General features: G+C 35.2%; 1 protein-coding gene across 2 annotated transcripts; it reads left to right on the forward strand.

Moving 5' to 3' along the window:
* The first annotated feature begins 279 nt into the window (after positions 1-279).
* LOC131154907 (ABC transporter C family member 4) lies at positions 280-9,950 on the forward strand. 2 transcript variants are annotated; one of them, XM_058107729.1, is made up of 14 exons: positions 421-471; positions 606-771; positions 1,398-1,469; positions 2,090-4,300; positions 4,552-4,872; positions 4,984-5,070; positions 5,149-5,778; positions 5,956-6,120; positions 6,751-7,045; positions 7,577-7,791; positions 8,246-8,551; positions 8,879-8,942; positions 9,043-9,282; positions 9,632-9,950. In XM_058107729.1, the coding sequence occupies exons 4-14, from the start codon at positions 2,198-2,200 to the stop codon at positions 9,730-9,732; spliced, it is 4,527 nt and encodes a 1,508-aa protein (XP_057963712.1). In that variant the 5' UTR covers positions 421-471; positions 606-771; positions 1,398-1,469; positions 2,090-2,197; the 3' UTR covers positions 9,733-9,950. The 2 variants fall into 2 exon arrangements, with proteins under 2 accessions (XP_057963711.1, XP_057963712.1); XM_058107728.1 differs by having other exon boundaries at positions 280-771; positions 9,043-9,950.
* Positions 9,951-20,756: the final 10,806 nt, after the last annotated feature.

Raw genomic sequence — 20,756 nt, forward strand, 5'->3', positions numbered from 1 at the left:
TATATGCCTATGTTGGAAAAACTGTAATAATTTTCTATGTTATTCGTCTAAAAATATTAATTTTATGATTTTTTTTATTGTGTATGCAATTACTCTGCCTTGTCATTTGCAGATCATGTTCTGAGTTTGACAGCTGATGGAAAGACTCCCCAGTCCACATAAAATCATCAGGAGGCCGCCACAGATTTTAATTCAAAGTGTGGACATAGAAACATGTTTGTTTTTGAATAGATAATAATTTTATATTCAAAGCGACGTCTCCGGTGCCGTTTTTCCTCCATAAATACAATTGGACAACACGTGAATGACCATTTCATGGTCAGAATCACCAACCCAGTAGTCATTGTCTACAACCAGCCAAATTAAAAAATAAATTTGAATAATCAAACTGATAAATGAGACATCAGCTTCTCTCGTTTTGTTTTGTATGGCTTTTACAATTTCCTCACGTATTTTCTCAGAACCAGAATGGTCATATTCTATACAATGAAAACTTGCCCACCAAGAATCTGAATGTCCATTTTTCTTATATAATGAAGCTTTAGCACGCACTTCCTGCTACTTACTGGCCTCCTCCTCCTCCTCCTTTCTGTTTCTGTGTGCAGAACTCTAATTGTATGTTTTGATCTTGGGGGAGAACCCAGAAAGCTGAGACAGTGTAGTATGCTCTGCTTTGGAAGTCTCTATCTGCATGCAATTACTCAAAACAGAGTCCGCCAGATTGACTTCGGTTTCTGTGCATCTTAATTTGCAGCTACTTTGCCATTCCAGGTAATTAAATTTTGTTGTTTCGCAGATGGGTTCTTGCCTTCTTTGGCGTCTTATGGTTTTCTCTGCCGATTGACTCTATTCTGCCAACCAATACATCCATTCCATTTCCTCATTTTTCTGTGATTCAATCATTCCTTTTGGACTTCCGATGGTTTCCCTTCCTTTTTAATTATGGGGGTTCAATCCTTTTTCCAAGTAGCATATCAATCTCTCTGTTTTTCTTTTTCATGTCTGATTCTAGAAGAATAAGAGACGGGCACTTTTTTTTTTTTCTACTTTTCTTCTTCTTCTTCTTCATTTTTTTTCCCTGTTAAATTAGCAGCTAGCGTATGTGGGTTCAATTTTTTCAAAGTAGCCATGCTTTTCTGATGTTTTTTTGTGTCTGGTTCTAGAAGAAAGAGAGGGGTACTTCTCAATATTTTTTTATTTTTAGGGAACTATTTTATTGGTGTATCGGTCGACTACATCCTTTGTTCATTGCCCATAAGATCCTTTTTTCTTTTCCTTTATTAATATTCATTTACAGAAGAAAATAATACAGGGTAACTAGCTTTCTGCAGTTGCCTTTTTTGCTGCTCTGCCTTCTGAGATTTTTTTTTTGTTTTGTAATATTTTTTTTCTTGCAGGTTCCTTTTTTCAAATCTTAAGGTCTTGTGGGAAATTTGCTAAAGCTCATAAAGTCATTAGCTACTATAAAGGTTGAGTAATTTAATTCTCCCTTCCAGCATATACTATATGCTGGTTGGGGTTTCATGATTGTGATTTTTTTCATTTCATTTCATTTAATGTTGATTTTATTGCTGTAATTAATTATTCTTTGCTCTTGTGTGTTGTCTGAGGTTGGTTCCGTGGGGATGACCTGTGTTTCTTCTTCCTTTTCCTTCCAATGCCTATATTTTTCCTTATTTTTATCAAATTTCAAAAAAAAAATTTTGTTTTTTTGTTTTCTTAGTTTCTGCATTCTATAGTTTATCCTGGTTCTTACCTATTTTGCCTAAAAATTTCCAAAAAAGCATATGTTAAAGTTTGATATCACCTAACCATTTAAGCTTTTAGGTAAATTAGTAATTTAACATGGTATCAGGCTAGTTACCTCCTGGGTTCTAGTCTTGCTATCCGCAATTTTCTTCACGTGCTTTCGGACTGCACGTGCGGGGAGAGTGTTAAAGCTTGATATATATTGATCCACAACCTAACAAAGTGGTAATCTAATAGCATAAGATTTAATAGCAGCATTATTAATGTCTATTTAACTTTGTAATATATTCATAGGTTCCCCTGCTTCTTATTCATTATGTTCTTTAATTTTTTCTTGCAGGAAGTTAGAAATGAAGATTGGTGAGATGGAAGCATAGAAACGGCGGGGGGGAAAGGAAAATAAGAAGAAAAGTTGAATTTTGATCTGTTTCACGCAAATTTTGTTGACATGTCTTCTGTTTCTTGGATCACATCTCTTTCATGTTCAAGCTCAATCATTCAATCCTCAAGCAATACGGGCATTTCAGCTATATTCCAATGGCTAAGATTCATTTTCCTCTCTCCATGCCCTCAGAGAGCTCTGTTATCTTCTGTTGATATTCTGTTCTTGCTCACCATCCTCCTTTTCTCAGTTCAAAAGCTTTATTCCACATTCACCACCAGAGGCCACCCCTCCTCTGCCATTAGCAAGCCCAGCATCAGAAATAGTAGATCTTTTCTTAGAACTTCTCTTTGGTTCAAGCTCCCACTGACTGTAACTGTTCTATTGGCAATATCTTACACAGTTTTATGCATTTTGGTCTTTGGGAGAAACACCCAGTTGCCATGGAAGCTAGTTGATGGATTGTTTTGGTTAATTCAAGCAATAAACCATGTAATAATCGCAGTCCTACTTGCTCACCAGAAGAGATTTGAAGCTTTTACTCATCCCCGATCGCTTCGAATTTACTGGATTGCTCATTTTGTCATCATTTCCTTGTTTACCGCTTCTGGGATCATTCGTTGGACCTCTGGAGCAGAAAATAAGGATCCCAACTTGAGACTGGATGATTGGTTTTCCTTTATTTCTTTTCCTTTGTCAATTGTGCTTCTTTCTGCTGCTGTTAAAGGATCAACTGGGATTACAGTGATCACAGAAGCTGAACCAGAAATGGATGCAGAAACTGAATTATACCAACCCCTTTTGAACAAATCTAATGTGAGCGGTTTTGCATCGGCTTCAGTAATATCAAAAGCCTTCTGGCTATGGATGAATCCCCTATTGAGAAAAGGCTACAAATCCCCACTTAAAGTTGATCAAGTGCCATCCCTCTCCCCAGAACATAGAGCAGAAAGAATGTCCCAACTCTTTGAAATGAATTGGCCTAAGCCCCAAGAAAGATCAAAACACCCCGTCGTAACTACGTTGATTCGATGCTTCTGGAAAGAAATTGCCTTCACTGCCTTCCTTGCAATTGTGCGTCTTTGTGTCATGTACGTTGGGCCTATTCTCATTCAAGAATTTGTTGACTTTACCTCTGGAAAGCGAAGCTCCCCTTATGAAGGCTACTACCTTGTTTTGATTCTCCTTGTGGCAAAAAGTGTAGAAGTTTTAGCATCTCACCAATTCAACTTCAATTCCCAGAAACTCGGAATGCTTATTCGGTCCACCCTTATAACTTCATTATACAAGAAAGGCCTGAGACTGTCCTGCTCTGCAAGGCAGGATCATGGAGTTGGACAGATTGTCAATTACATGGCCGTAGATGCTCAGCAGCTCTCCGATATGATGCTGCAGCTACATGCCATATGGCTCACACCATTGCAAGTTGGTGTTGCATTAGTCCTACTTTATGCTTACCTTGGTACCTCAGTGATCACGGCTGTGGTTGGACTTTTTGCTGTTTTTGTTTTCGTTATTATGGGCACTCGAAGGAATAACCGATACCAACACAACTTAATGAACAATCGTGATTCGAGAATGAAGGCGACAAATGAGATGCTTAATAACATGCGAGTGATCAAGTTTCAGGCTTGGGAAGAACACTTCAGCAAGAGAATTCAGACTTTCCGTGGATCAGAGTTCAGTTGGCTGTCCAAGTTTCTGTACTCCATCTCTGGAAATATCATCGTGCTGTGGAGCACACCGTTGCTTATATCGACTCTAACATTTGGTACTGCTATCTTGCTGGGGGTTCCGCTTACTGCAGGGACCGTTTTCACAACAACAACGCTCTTTAAAATTTTGCAGGAGCCGATCAGGGCTTTCCCTCAATCTTTGATCTCAATGTCACAAGCAATGATCTCTCTGAGGAGGCTGGATCATTTTATGACGAGTAAAGAATTGGTGGAGGAGTCGGTGGAAAGAGTGGTTGGTTGTGGTGGTAGGATTGCTGTTGAGGTGGAAGATGGAGTTTTTAGCTGGGATGATGAAGGAGGGGATGTGGTTTTAAAAAATTTAAATTTTGAGATCAAGAAAGGGGAACTTGCAGCCATTGTTGGGACTGTTGGATCAGGGAAGTCTTCCTTCTTGGCTTCAATTTTTGGTGAAATGCACAAAATATCTGGAAAGGTATGCCCTTTCAAAGTGAAATTGTCAAGAGCCATATCTCTTATTTTCCCTGATTTAGGTCCTTTAGTTGATAGAACCAAAACATTAGGATTATCATATTGGTTAGTTGAAGTCGTGACTGAGGCTGATTCAAATAGACCAGTGGAGAAACCTTAACATAGAATTGATTCTTTGATCAGATAGACTACAGAAAGTTAAATTGGCTGGATAATTTGATCATTGCACTGATCCATATGCTTTTTCACCGACAGGTCAGGGTTTGTGGCACCACTGCCTATGTAGCGCAAACATCATGGATTCAGAATGGGACTATTCAAGAGAACATCTTGTTTGGCTTGCCAATGAACAGAGCAAGGTATAGGCAAGTTATCAGAGCATGTTGTTTGGAGAAAGACTTGGAAATGATGGAGTTTGGAGATCAGACTGAAATTGGGGAGCGTGGCATTAACCTCAGTGGCGGCCAGAAGCAACGGATACAACTTGCCAGAGCTGTCTACCAGGATTGTGATATTTACTTTCTTGATGATGTGTTTAGCGCTGTTGATGCTCATACAGGCACAGAAATATTCAAGGTGAGAAAAATAAGCTACATCAGTATTATGTTATAAGGCAGGCATTAAAAATAACAATAAAAGCAGGCTGCCCAATTCTCTGTTGTAGCTGATATTCGTGCTTTTTTGCAGGAATGTGTGAGAGGGCTTCTCAAAGATAAGACCATTTTACTTGTAACCCACCAAGTTGATTTCTTGCATAATGTTGATCTTATTTTTGTAAGTACTGTTTTCTGTTTGTTTTGTTCTAGAAATGTGATCCTTGTTTTTGAAGTATGAAATGTCTTTTTATGCCAGGTCATGCGAGATGGGATGGTTGTGCAATCAGGAAAGTACAATGTTTTACTGGAATCTGGTACAGATTTCAAAGCATTAGTTTCAGCCCATGAAACCTCCATGGAACTTGTGGAAATGGGTACTGCAATGCCCAGTGCAAATTCTCCCAAAACGCCAAAATCACCGCAAGTCTCCTCAGACTGTGGGGAAGCCAATGGTGAAAACAAGTCCCTAGAGCGTTCCAGGTCTGATAATGGGACCTCTAAGCTCATCAAAGAGGAGGAAAGAGAAACTGGCAAAGTCAGCTTGCATGTGTACAAGCTATATTGCACTGAGGCTTTTGGTTGGTGGGGTGTAGTGGCAGTGCTGCTAATTTCTCTTTTGTGGCAAGGGTCTCTAATGGCTAGCGATTATTGGCTGGCATATGAAACCTCAGAAACCCGTGCTATGTCATTTGATCCTTCTTTGTTCATTTGGGTTTATGCAATTTTTGCAGCAGCCTCAATTGTGCTGATACTGATAAGATCCTTCTACGTTACAATCTTGGGACTTAAGACAGCTCAAATTTTCTTTGTGCAAATGCTTCACAGCATCCTGCATGCCCCCATGTCATTCTTTGATTCCACACCTTCGGGAAGAATTTTAAGTAGGGTAAGAATCAAACATTAAACCATGGGAAATTCTTTTTGCGCTTCAATTTTCATTTCAGCATATTGCAGTTGCTATTTTCCATCTTCATATTGCTCAAACAGTTGATACAAAAAAGAAAATGTCAGATGGTTTATTGGCTGAACATGCACAAACTGATGAAATGTGCGTCTCCTGCAGGCATCAACTGATCAGACCAACATTGATATCTTCGTACCTTTCTTTATAGCCCTCACCGTTGCCATGTACATAACAGTGCTCAGCATCATCATTATCACATGCCAATATGCCTGGCCAACAGTATTCCTATTGATTCCACTTGGTTGGATGAACTTCTGGTACCGGGTATGAGAAATATTTTATTTTTCTGTTATTATTCATCAATGCTGGTATTAGATTTTGAAGTGAATAGACAAAGCACGAAAAGGCCATTTGCCTTCATTGATGGCCCTCAGTTGCTGAGCCTAATTCCCCTTCATTTGATTACATGACTATGTTTTTGCCATTTTGAAACCACATTTCCATAGAATCCTTAGGGTTCATGATTTTCCTGTCTGTCTCAATGCTGCTGACTGCTGTGCCAATTGTTATTTCTTTCTGTGAATTTTATTTAAGGGTCGAAGCTTTCAAATTGTTCACATTTTTTTGCAAGGAAAATACTATTAAAATGAAGGTACCAAATTTCTATATTTGGAAACAGAATCTTGTATTTTTCAAATTTAGTGGTGAAAGAACACTAGCATTCTAAAAAGAATGATGAAGTTCTTAAATCTTCAGTCAAATTTTCACCTTAAATTCTGGCATGATGGATCTCCAATTGGCATTCCTCAAATGATTTCTAGGGCCATAGTGGTCGCATGATTTCTTTGACAGCCTCAGAAAAACATGTTTCTTTCTAGAAACAAAACCAACAACTTATGTCAGAATTGAGATAAAGACATTATATTGACAACTCCTGCCATTTTTTGTTTTCAGGGATACTATCTTGCATCATCTCGTGAACTGACTCGCCTTGACTCAATCACAAAAGCACCTGTTATCCATCACTTCTCAGAAAGCATCTCGGGGGTAATGACAATCCGCTGTTTCAGAAAGCAAGGAATGTTTTGTCAGGAAAATGTTGACAGGGTGAATGCAAATGTGCGCATGGATTTCCACAATAATGGATCAAATGAGTGGTTGGGCTTCCGCTTGGAACTGATTGGGAGCTTCATCCTTTGCATTTCCACATTGTTCATGATCTTGTTACCAAGCAGTGTCGTAAGGCCAGGTATCCTTGTCTGAACTACAACTTCATGGCTCCATATCACACAGATTTTCTTGCCAAATGCTTAATTAATGGTTGCCAAACAACATGTGGTGTCTAGGTGAAACATATAAAGGATTCTGGGATCAAAAATGGAAAACTTTGGGGTTATCTAAACTGCCAATCTTGACATTATTCTTTGTTATGATCGAAACAATATTATAGACTAAGAAACTTCTGTAACTGTAAGACAAGAACAATCTGGCCATATTTTTAAAAAAATTATCTATATTTATATATTCATATATGATTCTCTTGCATATCAAGGCAGGCACTTTGTGTAAGTTCCAGCACATATATGCTAGCATATGATTTTTTATTCGGGTAAGTTCTGGCCGTTCACTTCACTATGTTTGAAGATTAAGCGTGAAAAGGTGTCTAATGAGTGATGCCTAGTTCCCAAACCTTGTGAGGTCTTGTAAATGAATGTATCAATGCAATGTTTTTAATTTTTTTTTTATATTGTAGGATACTGATTTGTACTATGTGATGCAGAGAATGTTGGTTTATCTCTCTCCTACGGGCTCTCACTCAATGGAGTCCTATTTTGGGCCATATACATGAGTTGCTTTGTGGAAAATAGAATGGTTTCTGTAGAGAGGATGAAACAGTTTTCAAACATTCCACCTGAAGCAGCATGGGAGATCAAAGACCGTCTTCCTCCTTCAAATTGGCCCGCCCATGGCAATGTCGAGCTCAAGGACTTGCAGGTAACAAGCCCGACACTGGTTTGATAGCATTTCTAATCAAATCAACTGAAAAGTTTTTATAATTTGTTGGAAGTGGGCATTCCTATTGAGCTTTTTCACATCTGAAGCCTAGTGGAAAGGCAAAATAACTGGTTCAAGGTGAGGTATTGACATTGAAAACTTATAATCCACAAATTCAGTATGTTATATTGTGTTAAACAGACATGGCATATGAATCTAAAGGGCCTCAATACCTAAATACATCATCTATTTATTTTCACATGTTTTGCTCAACATTAGAGCAAGTACAGCGTTTTAAAAAAAAAAAAAGCCCTGCTGCCCTTGAGCACGGTTCTGCTGAGCATTGCATTTTGTTAATGTGGATTGAGCTTTAAATAGATACTACCTCCTTCTAGGGTAGTTGATAAAACTGTCTTTTTAACAAAAGAAGTTCCTGAAAATCTTTGATTGCCAGGTTAGGTATCGTCCACACACTCCTCTAGTTCTCAAAGGCATTACTCTCAACATTCAAGGGGGAGAGAAGATTGGTGTTGTTGGTCGAACAGGGAGTGGGAAGTCAACTTTAGTTCAAGTTTTCTTCAGATTGGTGGAACCTTCAGGAGGGAAAGTAATCATTGATGGCATTGACATATCCATCCTAGGGCTTCATGATTTGAGGTCTCGCTTTGGGATCATTCCTCAAGAGCCTGTACTTTTTGAAGGAACTGTGAGAAGCAACATCGACCCAATTGGACTTTATTCAGATGACGAGATATGGAAGGTAAATGCACCATTCTTGTTTGTTGATTGTAAACAATTACTATTGTGTTTGCCTGTTACTTTTCTCCCTGGAAGGGAAAAAGAGAACAAAAAACAATGGAGTTGTGTTACTTTACTTCCTTTGACTTATGTCAGAGAACATTTTGTTTAGGCTTCTGTGATGATTATGACATGCTTGTCTTTGAAGCCATCACTTGTTAGTTATGAACAAATTCATAATTATACACACAAAATCATGCCAAACAATTTTAGCTTTTTTTTTTTTTTTAGCAATTCTTTCTTATTAATGTTTCTTTTTGGCATTGACTGGAATTATTTGTTTCTGTAGAGCCTTGAACGATGCCAGCTTAAAGATGTCGTCGCTTCGAAACCGGATAAACTTGATTCATTAGGTATTATGCTGACCTACTTATTTTCTTAATACAATCGTATTTGTATCTGTTCCCAAAAACTGGACTTGCTGAAAGTCACCTAATTGTTTCAATTTGTTAGTGGTTGATAATGGTGACAATTGGAGCGTTGGTCAGAGGCAGCTTCTGTGTCTGGGGCGGGTTATGTTAAAGCACAGCAAGCTTTTGTTTATGGATGAGGCAACTGCATCTGTTGATTCACAAACTGATGCTGTGATTCAAAAAGTCATCCGAGAGGACTTCGCAGCCCGTACCATTATTAGCATTGCTCACAGAATACCCACAGTCATGGACTCTGATAGGGTTTTAGTTATAGATGCAGGTGTGTGCCTCTCTCTCTCTCTCTCTTTCGCTCTCTCTCTCTCTTTCATTATCCTTCACATTACAGATTATCATGTGGGTTGCAAATTTGTTCACAACTTGGAAATTAATGCAGTAGACCTGCATATGCTTATTAGTGATTGTGAACTCAATATTAGTTCTTACACTGGAGATCAAGCATTGTATGAATATCTGAGAATATACCTTATGAGGGAGTACAATTATTCATCTCCTAAAAGGAAAAAGTAGATTTGGAAAATAGTTATATAAGCTCAAAACACAAGAATTGTAATGGTAGGATGCTGATGGTACTGTTCTTTGTTTCTGGCTGACTTCCCTCTCTTTAACAGGAAAGGCAAGAGAATTCGACAAACCATCGCACTTGCTCGAGAGGCCATCACTTTTTGCAGCACTGGTTCAGGAGTATGCGAATCGCTCGTCTGGACTATGAGCAACTCAAAACTATTTTTAGCCAAGTCTTGTTTCCTGTAATCTTACTGCTGCTAAATGCTAATATAGGAGAGCCTTCCCAAATATCAGAAACCTCCACAGATGAATTAATGGCAGAATGCCATTACCCAGTGACAGAAACTACCATTGCCCCTGATTCTTTAGAACAGTTGAAAACATTGTTAATGCTACTGTATTAATATCATTCTACTTTCTTCATTGCAATGTGTTCCTGAATGGGGGATTTCCTAGCTAATATTGGTTTGAAGGCTCACTGTCAACTGATGAGAAAATAACCATATGATTATTATTGCAGTGAAATTTATGAGTTAATTTAATTCCACCTGATGAAACCTACAAGCCAAGTTTGAAATCCCTGGTTTACCTCAAAGATGGTTATAAAATTTTCATTGCTTTTCATTAAAATTAAGATTTCCTGGAAAATTTTTTGGAGGGTGGGGATGCGGTGAAAAGGAGGGAAGAGTATCTATGGGAGAAGATGTTCTATTTAATTTTAGGATGGGTTTGGACCAAAGATTTTGTTGGAAAAAAAGAAGAAGAAAAATGATAATAAAATAAGATGAAAATTCATTTTCTAATATGTATTGTCTCTGTTTCAATATAAAAAATTAAAAATAATCAAATATTAAGGATGCATGAAATTAAAATTTTGTTCGTTAATTTGGTATATTTTTAGGGTAAATATTAGTGTGCGTCCAGTCTCACATCGTTTCTGTGAGCAGTTTCAAAGTCAGTATAAGATCATTTTAGTTCTCTCTTCTTGACACTTAGGTTTTGAGAATGAGTTCTCTAACATGGTATCATAGGTAAGCCTTGGGCTGCTTGACTCTTTAGTGGGTTGGCCTTTTCGTTGCTCCATTTCCTCACATGCGCTCGGTCCCAAAGCTAGCATAAGATTCTCTTAACTCTTTCTTCTTAACACTTAGGTTTTGAGGATGAGTTCTTAAAAGACATTGACCTTCACTAAAGTTTAGCAAAAAGATAATGTTCTTTCCAATCTCTTGTTTTTTAAAAATACACAAATCTCTCCTTATATTTTATAAAAAAAGACAAACTTTTTGTGAGGAGGTTTGGCAGCTAAAGCAAGGAAAAGAAATCCACTCTTTTACCATACCATGCTGAGGACCCATATGCATTTCAGCATATCGTGAAGGATATGCTACTAGATGAATGCTTGTATCTACATGAAGTAGTTGTAAAAATGAAGCCACACTATGCTCATGTTTTACTTTTTTTTTTTTTTGGGGTAATGGATACAGTCACACTTTGTTAGTTTAAAATTTGTTAGATCTTTTCATATGAATGCCTTTAAGTTGGTTGAAAAAAATGTAAGTAACAAAAAGAATTCATATAATGGATCTACATAATAGATTTAAAGATAGTTGTTGTCATATACAAACACACTTTGAATAGGAATTGAACATTCAAGGGTGTGTTTACAATTTTGAAATATGATTTTAGTTTTGAAGATATGTTCAATTGAAGAAAAGAAATTTCGTTTTTCATTTTTAATTCTCTAAAGAATCATAACTGTCACTTTATTTTTTTAATTTCTCAATATTTGTATAGAAAACCTGAACGACAATAAAAAGTAGTTGAACTTTTTATCAAGAATTAAAAAATAAGGTAGAATTTTTATAATTATTTTAAATTATAAAATAAAAAATATTTTTTTGACAAGTAAACATGCCATGAATATTTCCCAAAAACACACTTCGAACATAAGTTGGCCACTTACCTAGCACTTCATGCATTCTTCAAGTTTGAATACAATGAAATATTATAGTTCAGGTTTCTTTTAAAATTTGTTAACTATTAAGGTCTAAACTATACGCGAGCAAATAGCTTATATCCGTATTCCTTCCTATCCCTTTTTATGATTAGACTTCGAGAGATGGAGGAAGGTTTCGGTGGAGGTAGGTATACCGTTCCTTAGACACCAAAATTAAAAAGAAAGAGTCCAAATGTGGTTTAATAGGACTTCCAGATACTCTCAATTGGGAATATTGATGGATTTGATTCTTTATTTAGTAGTTTGGAGGTTGTGGAGAAGAAGATGTGTGGATAGAATGAAGGGGGAATTGGAGAGTAGTACAAATGTGTGGGTATCCATTAAGAATTGGATGGGGGTTTTGAGTGAGAATATGACAGTTATGGCTCATTTAAATGATGCTGATATTCGGATTTTGCAGAATCTGGAGGTGAAGATTGTGAATAAAAAGAATAAAACTATACAAGTTGTGAGATGGCTAAAACCGAGGTAAGGGAGGTTGACACTAAATTTGTATGAGAGCAACTTGGGGAACCCAAGGCTGACGGGTGGTGGTGGCATCCTTAGAGACTATACATGTTCTTTTATTTTTGGTTTTTCAAAATATTTTGATTCTTGTTCTAATAATGAAGCTGAATTGAGAGCAGTGATGGAAGGAATAAACTTTTACAAACAATTGGGTCATAGCAGTGTTGACATTGAATGTGATTTGAATATTGTAGTAAATTGGATAAAATCTAGTAAATGTTCTTTATGGTATTTGTGAGATTTTTGGGAGCAGCTTATTGGCGTATTGGAGGGAGTAGATTTTTCTATAAATCATTTTTATAGAGAAGGGAATAAAGTGGCAAATGCATTGGCTCGACAAGATGCCATGAGGAGGAATAATTTATTTTAAATAATAGTCAACTTCCTAGAGTTATCAAATGTTTATATAGATTAGATAAGATAGGTATGACTTATATCAGGTATGTTTAGTTGATTTCTTTTTTATATTGATATTATAGAAACTCCATTTTTTCCCAAACCCAATATAACAAAATTTTTATTATTATTGATATTACCATTATTTTTATTATTTTATTATTATTACTATTGTCATTATTTATTGCTCTTTTATTATTATTATTATTATTATTATTATTATTATTATTATTTCTATTATCATTTTTAGTATTATTATTATTATTTTTAGTATTTTCATTGTTATTATTATTTTATTGTTACTATTTTCATTATTTTTATTATTACTATAATTATTTTTGTTATTTTCATTAGTATTATCATTATTTTCAAACCTGATTATTATTACTTTAATATTATTATTATTATTATTATTATTATTATTATTATTATTACCATATTAGTATTATTAGTATTCCCATATATTTTATTACTATAAAGGTGTAAAGAAGAAAAATGAAAAAACCAAAAAAAAAAAAAAAAAAAGGAGAGGAGTAGGGTTTTCCAAATTTTTTTTATAAACGAAGGGGGGCGCACACACAGCAAACGGGGGGCGAAGGCCACAGGCAGAGCCAAAGAAATAAATTTTTTTCTTCTTCTTCTTGGTGGTCTTCTTCAGTTTTCACGACTCACAGCCCCTTCTTTATCTCCATCTTCTCCCACACCCAGCCTCCATCTCCACCTTCCAGCAGTACCCCTGCCGTCCCAGACCGCCGCCCTCTCTGCACAGCTCCGGCCATACCAAATCTCCGGCGACCATCACAAAAGAACCGCAACAACCATTACGGCAACCTCACCACCCACGTAGCACAGTCAACCTCCTGGCTCCATACTTGACGAACCAGCAGATCCGGCCTCACACCAGACAGTCCAGGCATCGCTGTCGCCGTCGCCCCATCTCCTCTGTCATCATACCAACCCCGCCGTCGCCGTCGAGCACTCATGGCTCTGTATCTCCGACAGCAGCAGTAACTCCAGCCACTCCGTGCACCAGCTGCAACCTCAGACCAGTCTCCACCCGCTGCATCCTCGGCGCCAGCTGTCTGCAACCAGCCGAAGGTCCGGTAGCCACGCCCCACCTGCTGCAACTCCGACGGGATCCCTGACGGTAAGCTCTCTTTGCACACCAACACACTCACACCATACACACACACACCGAACATGCACTGACATATATATATATATATATATATATATATATATGTATATTTCTTTTGGTTTTATTTATTTATTAATTTATATTTATTTTTTTTTATTGCAGGATTTTTTTTTTTTTCTTCTTCTTCTTCTTGGTGGTCTTCTTCAGTTTTCACGACTCACAGCCACCTTTTTATCTCCATCTTCTCCCACACCCAGCCTCCATCTCCACCTTCCAGTAGTACCCCTGCCGCACCAGACCGCCGCTCTCTCTGCACAGCTCCGGCCATACCAGATCTCCGGCGACCATCACAAAAGAACCGCAACAACCATTACGGCAACCTCACCACCCACGTAACACAGTCAACCTCCCGGCCTCCATACTTGACGAACTAGCAGATCCGGCCTCACACCAGATAGTCCAGGCATCGCCGTCGCCCCATCTCTTCTGTCATCATACCAGCCCCTCCGTCGCCGTCGAGCACTCATGGCTCTATATCTCCAACAGCAGCAGTAACTCCAGCCACTCCGTGCACCAGCTGCAACCTCAGACCAGTCTCCACCCGTGCATCCTCGACGCCGGTTGTATGCAACCAGCCGAAGGTCCGGCAGCCACGCCCCACCTGCTGCAACTCCGACGGGATCCCTGACGGTAAGCTCTCTTTGCACACCAACACACTCACACCATACACACACACACTGAACATGCACTGACATATATATATGTATATTTCTTTTGGTTTTATTTATTTATTAATTTATATTTATTTTTTTTTTATTGCAGGATTTTTTTTTTCTTCTTTCATAATAATGTATATTCAAGTTTACATCTAACCTCAATTTTTTATTTATTGCAGGATTTTTTTTTCTTGTTTTCTTTTATATGTTGATCGTATTGTTATTATCATTCTAATATTTAAGGTGTTTATATTTAATGTTTTGATCATACATTTGATTTTTATCGTTTGTACATTTATTAAACATCATGATATTATTAACCATTGTAAATTTAGTTTTATTATTTATATTATTGTCTTTATGTGAGTTTAAGTATTTTTTTTTTTTTTCATTGTATATATAGGTTTTGGATTTATTGTCATTGTATTGGTTATATATTTAGGGTTTTTGATTTATTGTATTCACATCGTTAGGTTTGTCTAATTGTTATTACATTATTCATCTTTATTATTTATATTTAATTGGGGTCTTGGATCAATTATTGTTGAGTGTTGTTTATATATTTATATTATTATTGTTATTAATCGCATTGTATATTATTGCACATTAATGATTAATTCATTGTCATACTTATTCTTGCATGTCCATATATTGATTTTCGAATTGGGTAGTTTTCAGATTATATAGCTTACATGTTAATTATAGGATTAATTTATTTCTTTAATTATTTCCATATTGTACATGTTTTCATTAATTATATGTTAATATTAAGGCAGGTTTAGTATTATTAATATATGCTTATTATTACTAATAATATTATGCCATAATTATTATATATACATACATACGTATATTTTTAGAGGTGGGCTAATATTGTATATCTTGGAACGCGGTATTATTATTACTATCATTTTTGTGCAAGTATATATGTATATTAGCATGTGTATATGTCACATATTATTATTTCCAAATATTAGGGTACATGCTATTCATTATTATCATACGTATATATACATATGTCAAGTTATTAATATTAATATTAATATTAATATTATTATTATTATTGCAGATCATTACTATTACTATCATTATTATTATTTTATTATCATTTATTATTATTATTATTATTATTATTATTATTATTATTATTATGTTTTTGTTATTAAGTATTTTTGATTTTTTTCATCCCTATGATTTTAATGCTAGGGTATGAGCTTTCGGACTTCACGTACCTTTAGTTCTGAGGGAATATATATAGTACATATATTTTTGTATTATTTATTTATTTATTTATTTACACTGCATGTATATTTGTAAATCCACTAATAGAGGGGTAATTTGAAAGACTTATTAGATTAACTTAGGGATAATTCCGAATTAATTAGGTACTGTTCGTAAGAACAGGCGCGTAGGGGGTGCTCGTACCTTCTCCTCGCGTAACCGAACTCCCAACCCCAGCTCTGGTAATGTAGACTCATTCTACCCCTAATGTGGTAGTAATCACGTGTTCTAACCGCACTAAAGGTTAGTGGCGACTTCGATATTCCATATTTTTCCATGAAAATTAAAATTGATTTTTATTTCGTCGCCAGGGGCACACGCGCTCCGGGACGTCGCGATAGATATAAGTTTGTTTTCTTTTTTGTTTGGTTTGATGCATGGGGTGTTTTTTATTTGGTTATTATGTAAGCCCTAAGTGTCCTTTGATTTTCACGGTATTCCTCCGCCATAAGTGAGAGTTATTAATAAAATTAAGAAATGAGGTGCCACCCTCTTTTACCAAAAAAATAAATAAAAAAATAATCATAATTTTTATGGTTCATTTGGCTCAAAGATTTAACTTGAGGAAAGGAAATGAAGAGAAAATAAGGAAGAAACTCATCTTTCATTGTATTTTTTTTCTATATTAAATTCTATTACAAATGAAAATTCATTTATATATGATTAAAAATTGAGAAAAACTAAATATTAATGATGTGTAAAATCAAAATTTTGTTCGTAAATTTGATATATATTTTATTTTCTTTTTTATGATAACAAAACATGAAAATGTGGGTTTCTTAATATTTTTCTTTCATTTTTTTTTAATATTTTCCAAGTTCCAAACAGGGTCTTAGTCTTTTTTTTTTTCCTAAAAAAATCATGATAAATTTGGAAGAAGAAATGATACATAGAAAAATACTAACATATGGAAAGAGAATAAGAAAAAATATATACATTTTTATAAAATATGTTTGAAATAAATAAGAAAATAAATAAATAGAGACGAGACAAACGTGGTTCGGCTATGCCTACTTCATGGGTGGATGGAGTCAAAACTTCACTATCACGGGAGGAATTACAATATGATATGAAATCGACCTTGTACAAGATATCTCTATCTTCTCTTTATCTCTCATCTTCTTTCTATATATCCTAGTTACTTCAAGCATGCAAGTGAGTATTCAAGCATGCAATGTTTAAACAAGTATGCAAAGATATATATATATATTACAAATGTGAGGGGTAGGGTGCCCTTTTATAGGGTAATATGGATACCAATGCATTTATTGGGGTGGAAACCAAAGTGGTGGAAGATGGGGTGGTGAAGGATGGGGTGACATCCACATTTCCCATAATCCTATTTTTCATAACGCTCTCCTTTTGGGTGTCACCTATATATTAACTGATTTTGCTAAGATCTTTAAGGTGTCTCATTCCGATAAGACGAACCGATTTCTTGAATGTTGTAGTATGCAAAGCTTTGGTGAACAAATCTGCTAGATTATCACTTGATTGGATGTGCTGAACATCTATATCACAATTTTTCTAGAGTTCATGTGTATAGAAGAATTTTGGAGAGATATGCTTTGTTTTGTCATCCTTTATGTATCCTCCTCTTAGTTGAGTTATACATGCAACATTGTCTTCATATAAAAATGTTGGAATTTTCTTGATTGATTGAAGACAACAATTTGCTTGGATATGAGAAATCATTTATCCAAACCATACGCATTCTCTGCTAGCTTCATGGATAGCTAGTATTTCATAATGATTGGAGGATGTTGCTGTAATCGTTTGCTTTACTGATTTCCAAGATATAACATTTTTTTTGTAAAAAAATACACATCCAATTTGAGATTTAGTATTGTGAGGATTAGATAGATATCTAGCATTTGCATATCCTACTAATTAAGATCTGGATTCAAATGAGTAGAATAGACCCAAATCAGATGTACCTCTCAAATAGCGCAAAATGTGTTTAATTCCATTCCAGTGCTGCCAAGTAGGAGTAGAGATGTATCTTGCTAGTAGATTTACAGTAAATGTAATGTCGGGTCTTGTACAATTGGCTAGATACATTAGAGAGTCAATAGCACTTACATATGGTACTTCAAGATCAAGTAATTTCTCCCCCTCATCATGAGATCGAGATGGATCCTTCTTAACATCAAGTGATCACACTATTATCAAAGATCCCAAAGGATGAACTTTGTCCATATAAAATTTCCTTAATTCCATTTCGGTATATTTAGATTGATGAACAAGAATTTCGCCATTTACATGTTCAATCTATAGGCCAAGACAATATTTTGTCTTTCCTTATTTTTTCATCTCAAATTTTGCCATTAAATAATTAGCAGCTCTAGTGAGCTCTTCAGGAGTCCTAACTAAATTCAAATCATCAACATAAACAACAATTATAGCAAATTCAGATTTTTATCTTTTAATAAAAATGCATGAACAAATTGGATCATTTATGAATCCCTCTTTCATAAGGTACTCACTCAATCGATTGTACCATATGCGTCCTGATTGCTTTTGTGATGACCCAAAAATATATATATATATATATGATTAAAGTACAATAATAATAAAATAATAAAAATAGTCATTAAGTTAATATCAATACAGAAGTGTTTTTCTGTAGGATCCTTGATTCCATGTTTGATGCCTAAGAAAGACCTTGTCTTAGCGAGTGCTCAGAGACCATTGCGGCTCAGTCGCTCCCTGGAGGTCGGCCTGGTCAAAATGGAATTTCATAGGATAAACAGGATAGACACTATTTGTACACGTAAATAAGTATATATACATAAAATAGTGTTTTGACAGACATAATTTGTCGAAATACATAATAAGATAATAATAATATAGGTATCATATGTGGGGCCCACAATACTATGTGGGGTCCACATGAGTCCCGGAGCCACAAGATACTGTTTATATAAGTAAATAAGTACATAAAATAATATTTTAACTGATATAATTTGTAGAAATATATGATAAAATAATAATATAGGTATCCTATGCGGGGCCCACAAGACTGTGTGGGGCCCACATGAGTTCCGAAGCCATATGGAGGTTTTCACAAGTCTCAAAGTTATGTAGGATGCATAAAATCGTATAAGAGTTATTCGAGTTACGTAGGATCCATTCGGGTCTCGAAGTTGTGTGGGGCCCACAAGACCATGTGGGGCCCACATGAGTTTTTAAAATTTAAATTTAATTCTTGTTCAAAAATAAATAATAAAATAAATAAATACTAAAAGTAGTTTAAAATTAATAACAATGATAATAATAATGATAATAATGATTAGAAAAAAATAATAATAAAATAATAGAATAATTAATTAAGTTATTGATTAATTAATTAGGTAAGTAATTAATTAAAAAAAATTATTTAGTGGGAATGGTGGCAAGCACTCCCACATGGCCTCCATCCCTATCCCATACTCAACCCATACCTTGCCCATCTCTTGCCCATTCTTTAATTTTTAAAAATTATAATTTCACTAATCTTCCCACACTTTTATAAATTCCATTTCCTCCCCAAAATTTTCCTATAAATAGGGAGCTCTCAACCTTCATTTTTCACAACAATTTTCTAAGGAAGAGAAGGATTAGTGAGTGAAAAAATTTGTGGTGGAGAGAATTTTGAGTAAGTTCTCACTCACCCACTCTTTCCGATCTCATATCTTAAAGATAGTTATTGTGTTCGTAGCACACGGTAAAAGAAGAAGGTAAGTAAATTTTGATTATGTTAGTTTCTTTTTATTTCAAATTCATACCCGAGCTTATTTTGTACGTAAATTTTAATTATGTTACTTAGTTCCACAAAATTTCCATGAGTTTATTTTTACGCATATTTAATTATACCAATTCTATCTTTAATATACTTGCATCTATTTTTGGGTTAAGAAATGTTCCAATCCCTTCAGGTAAATTTTCAGCATTCCTTTCTATTCAAAAATAAAATTATATATATTTTTAACACAAAAATTGTGTGGCATGAGTTTATTTCTACGTTACATTTTTTATGTAAATATGAGTAAAGATGAGATTTTCACGATATTATTTTAAATTGCATAAATTATAATAAGATGATTTTCAAACCCCTTATGGCAACGAAAGTTCAAAGTTAAATATGCTTGGTACCGCAGCTTAAAGTTTATACGGATCAGAGTGCACCCACACTGTTTACAGAGTGGTTATTTATGTTAGTGGATTTCTCCTGAGTGCACACCTGGTTCCGGACCAGGACTTAATAAGGAAAATCTCACTTAAAGTTTACGTACGTTGATTTAGTTTGGTCGGCCAGCCAGCTAAGTCTAGTCTTCAGACCGCACAACCCAGTCATGGGGGTAAACATGACTTACGGCAAACAGGCCTAAGGGTGGTTTTTATAATATATGTTTATACATATTTAATTACGTGTACAAAGTTACTGATGATTTGAAGGAAAAGTGTAAGTTTACGTGAAAAGGATCATTTTGGTACTTAAATGACGATCTAAGGAAAACGTATAAGGAAAAGTATATGTATGTTTATCATTAAATATTTTTACAGTTTTAAAGTTAAAAGTTTAATTTAGCAGTTATAGTATATGATTGTAAAAATTTACTGTTGAAATTGATGACAAAAGTTTTATGCAGAAATTTTTAAATTTATGTTTATTCTAAAAGCAGTATTGAAGTTATAGTATTAAATATTATTTTACGAAATTCTTTAAAAACTCATTTTGGCCACACACTAATAATAATCTTATTTACTTACTGAGCGTCGTCTCACCCCAATCATATTTTATTTCAGATAACTCTGAAGGACATGTCGGAAATCAGGCTTAGCAAGCATGCGGGTGGGGATTAGAAAAATAAAGATTAATTAGAAATATAGTATGATTTCAGATATTTACGTTTGTGTAATTTTCTTCTTTTGAAATAAGTGATTGTAACATGAATAATTAGAGCTTTGGTTTGAATAAAATTGAGTTTATTTGCTTCCGCTGTAAATTAGTAGTAAAAAGTTAATATCCCAGGCCCCTCGGGGTCGGGGTGTTACAGCTTTAGTCCATATAAAGAACTTTGAAGTTTAATTGAATATAAATATCTGGGTTTTGCTTCAGGCAATTTAAATCCTTCAAGTATTTTCATATAAATTTCATTATCCAACGATCCATATAAGTATGTTGTTACTAC

This window comes from Malania oleifera, chromosome 5 (genome assembly GCF_029873635.1).
Source record: "Malania oleifera isolate guangnan ecotype guangnan chromosome 5, ASM2987363v1, whole genome shotgun sequence".
NCBI lineage: Eukaryota > Viridiplantae > Streptophyta > Magnoliopsida > Santalales > Ximeniaceae > Malania > Malania oleifera.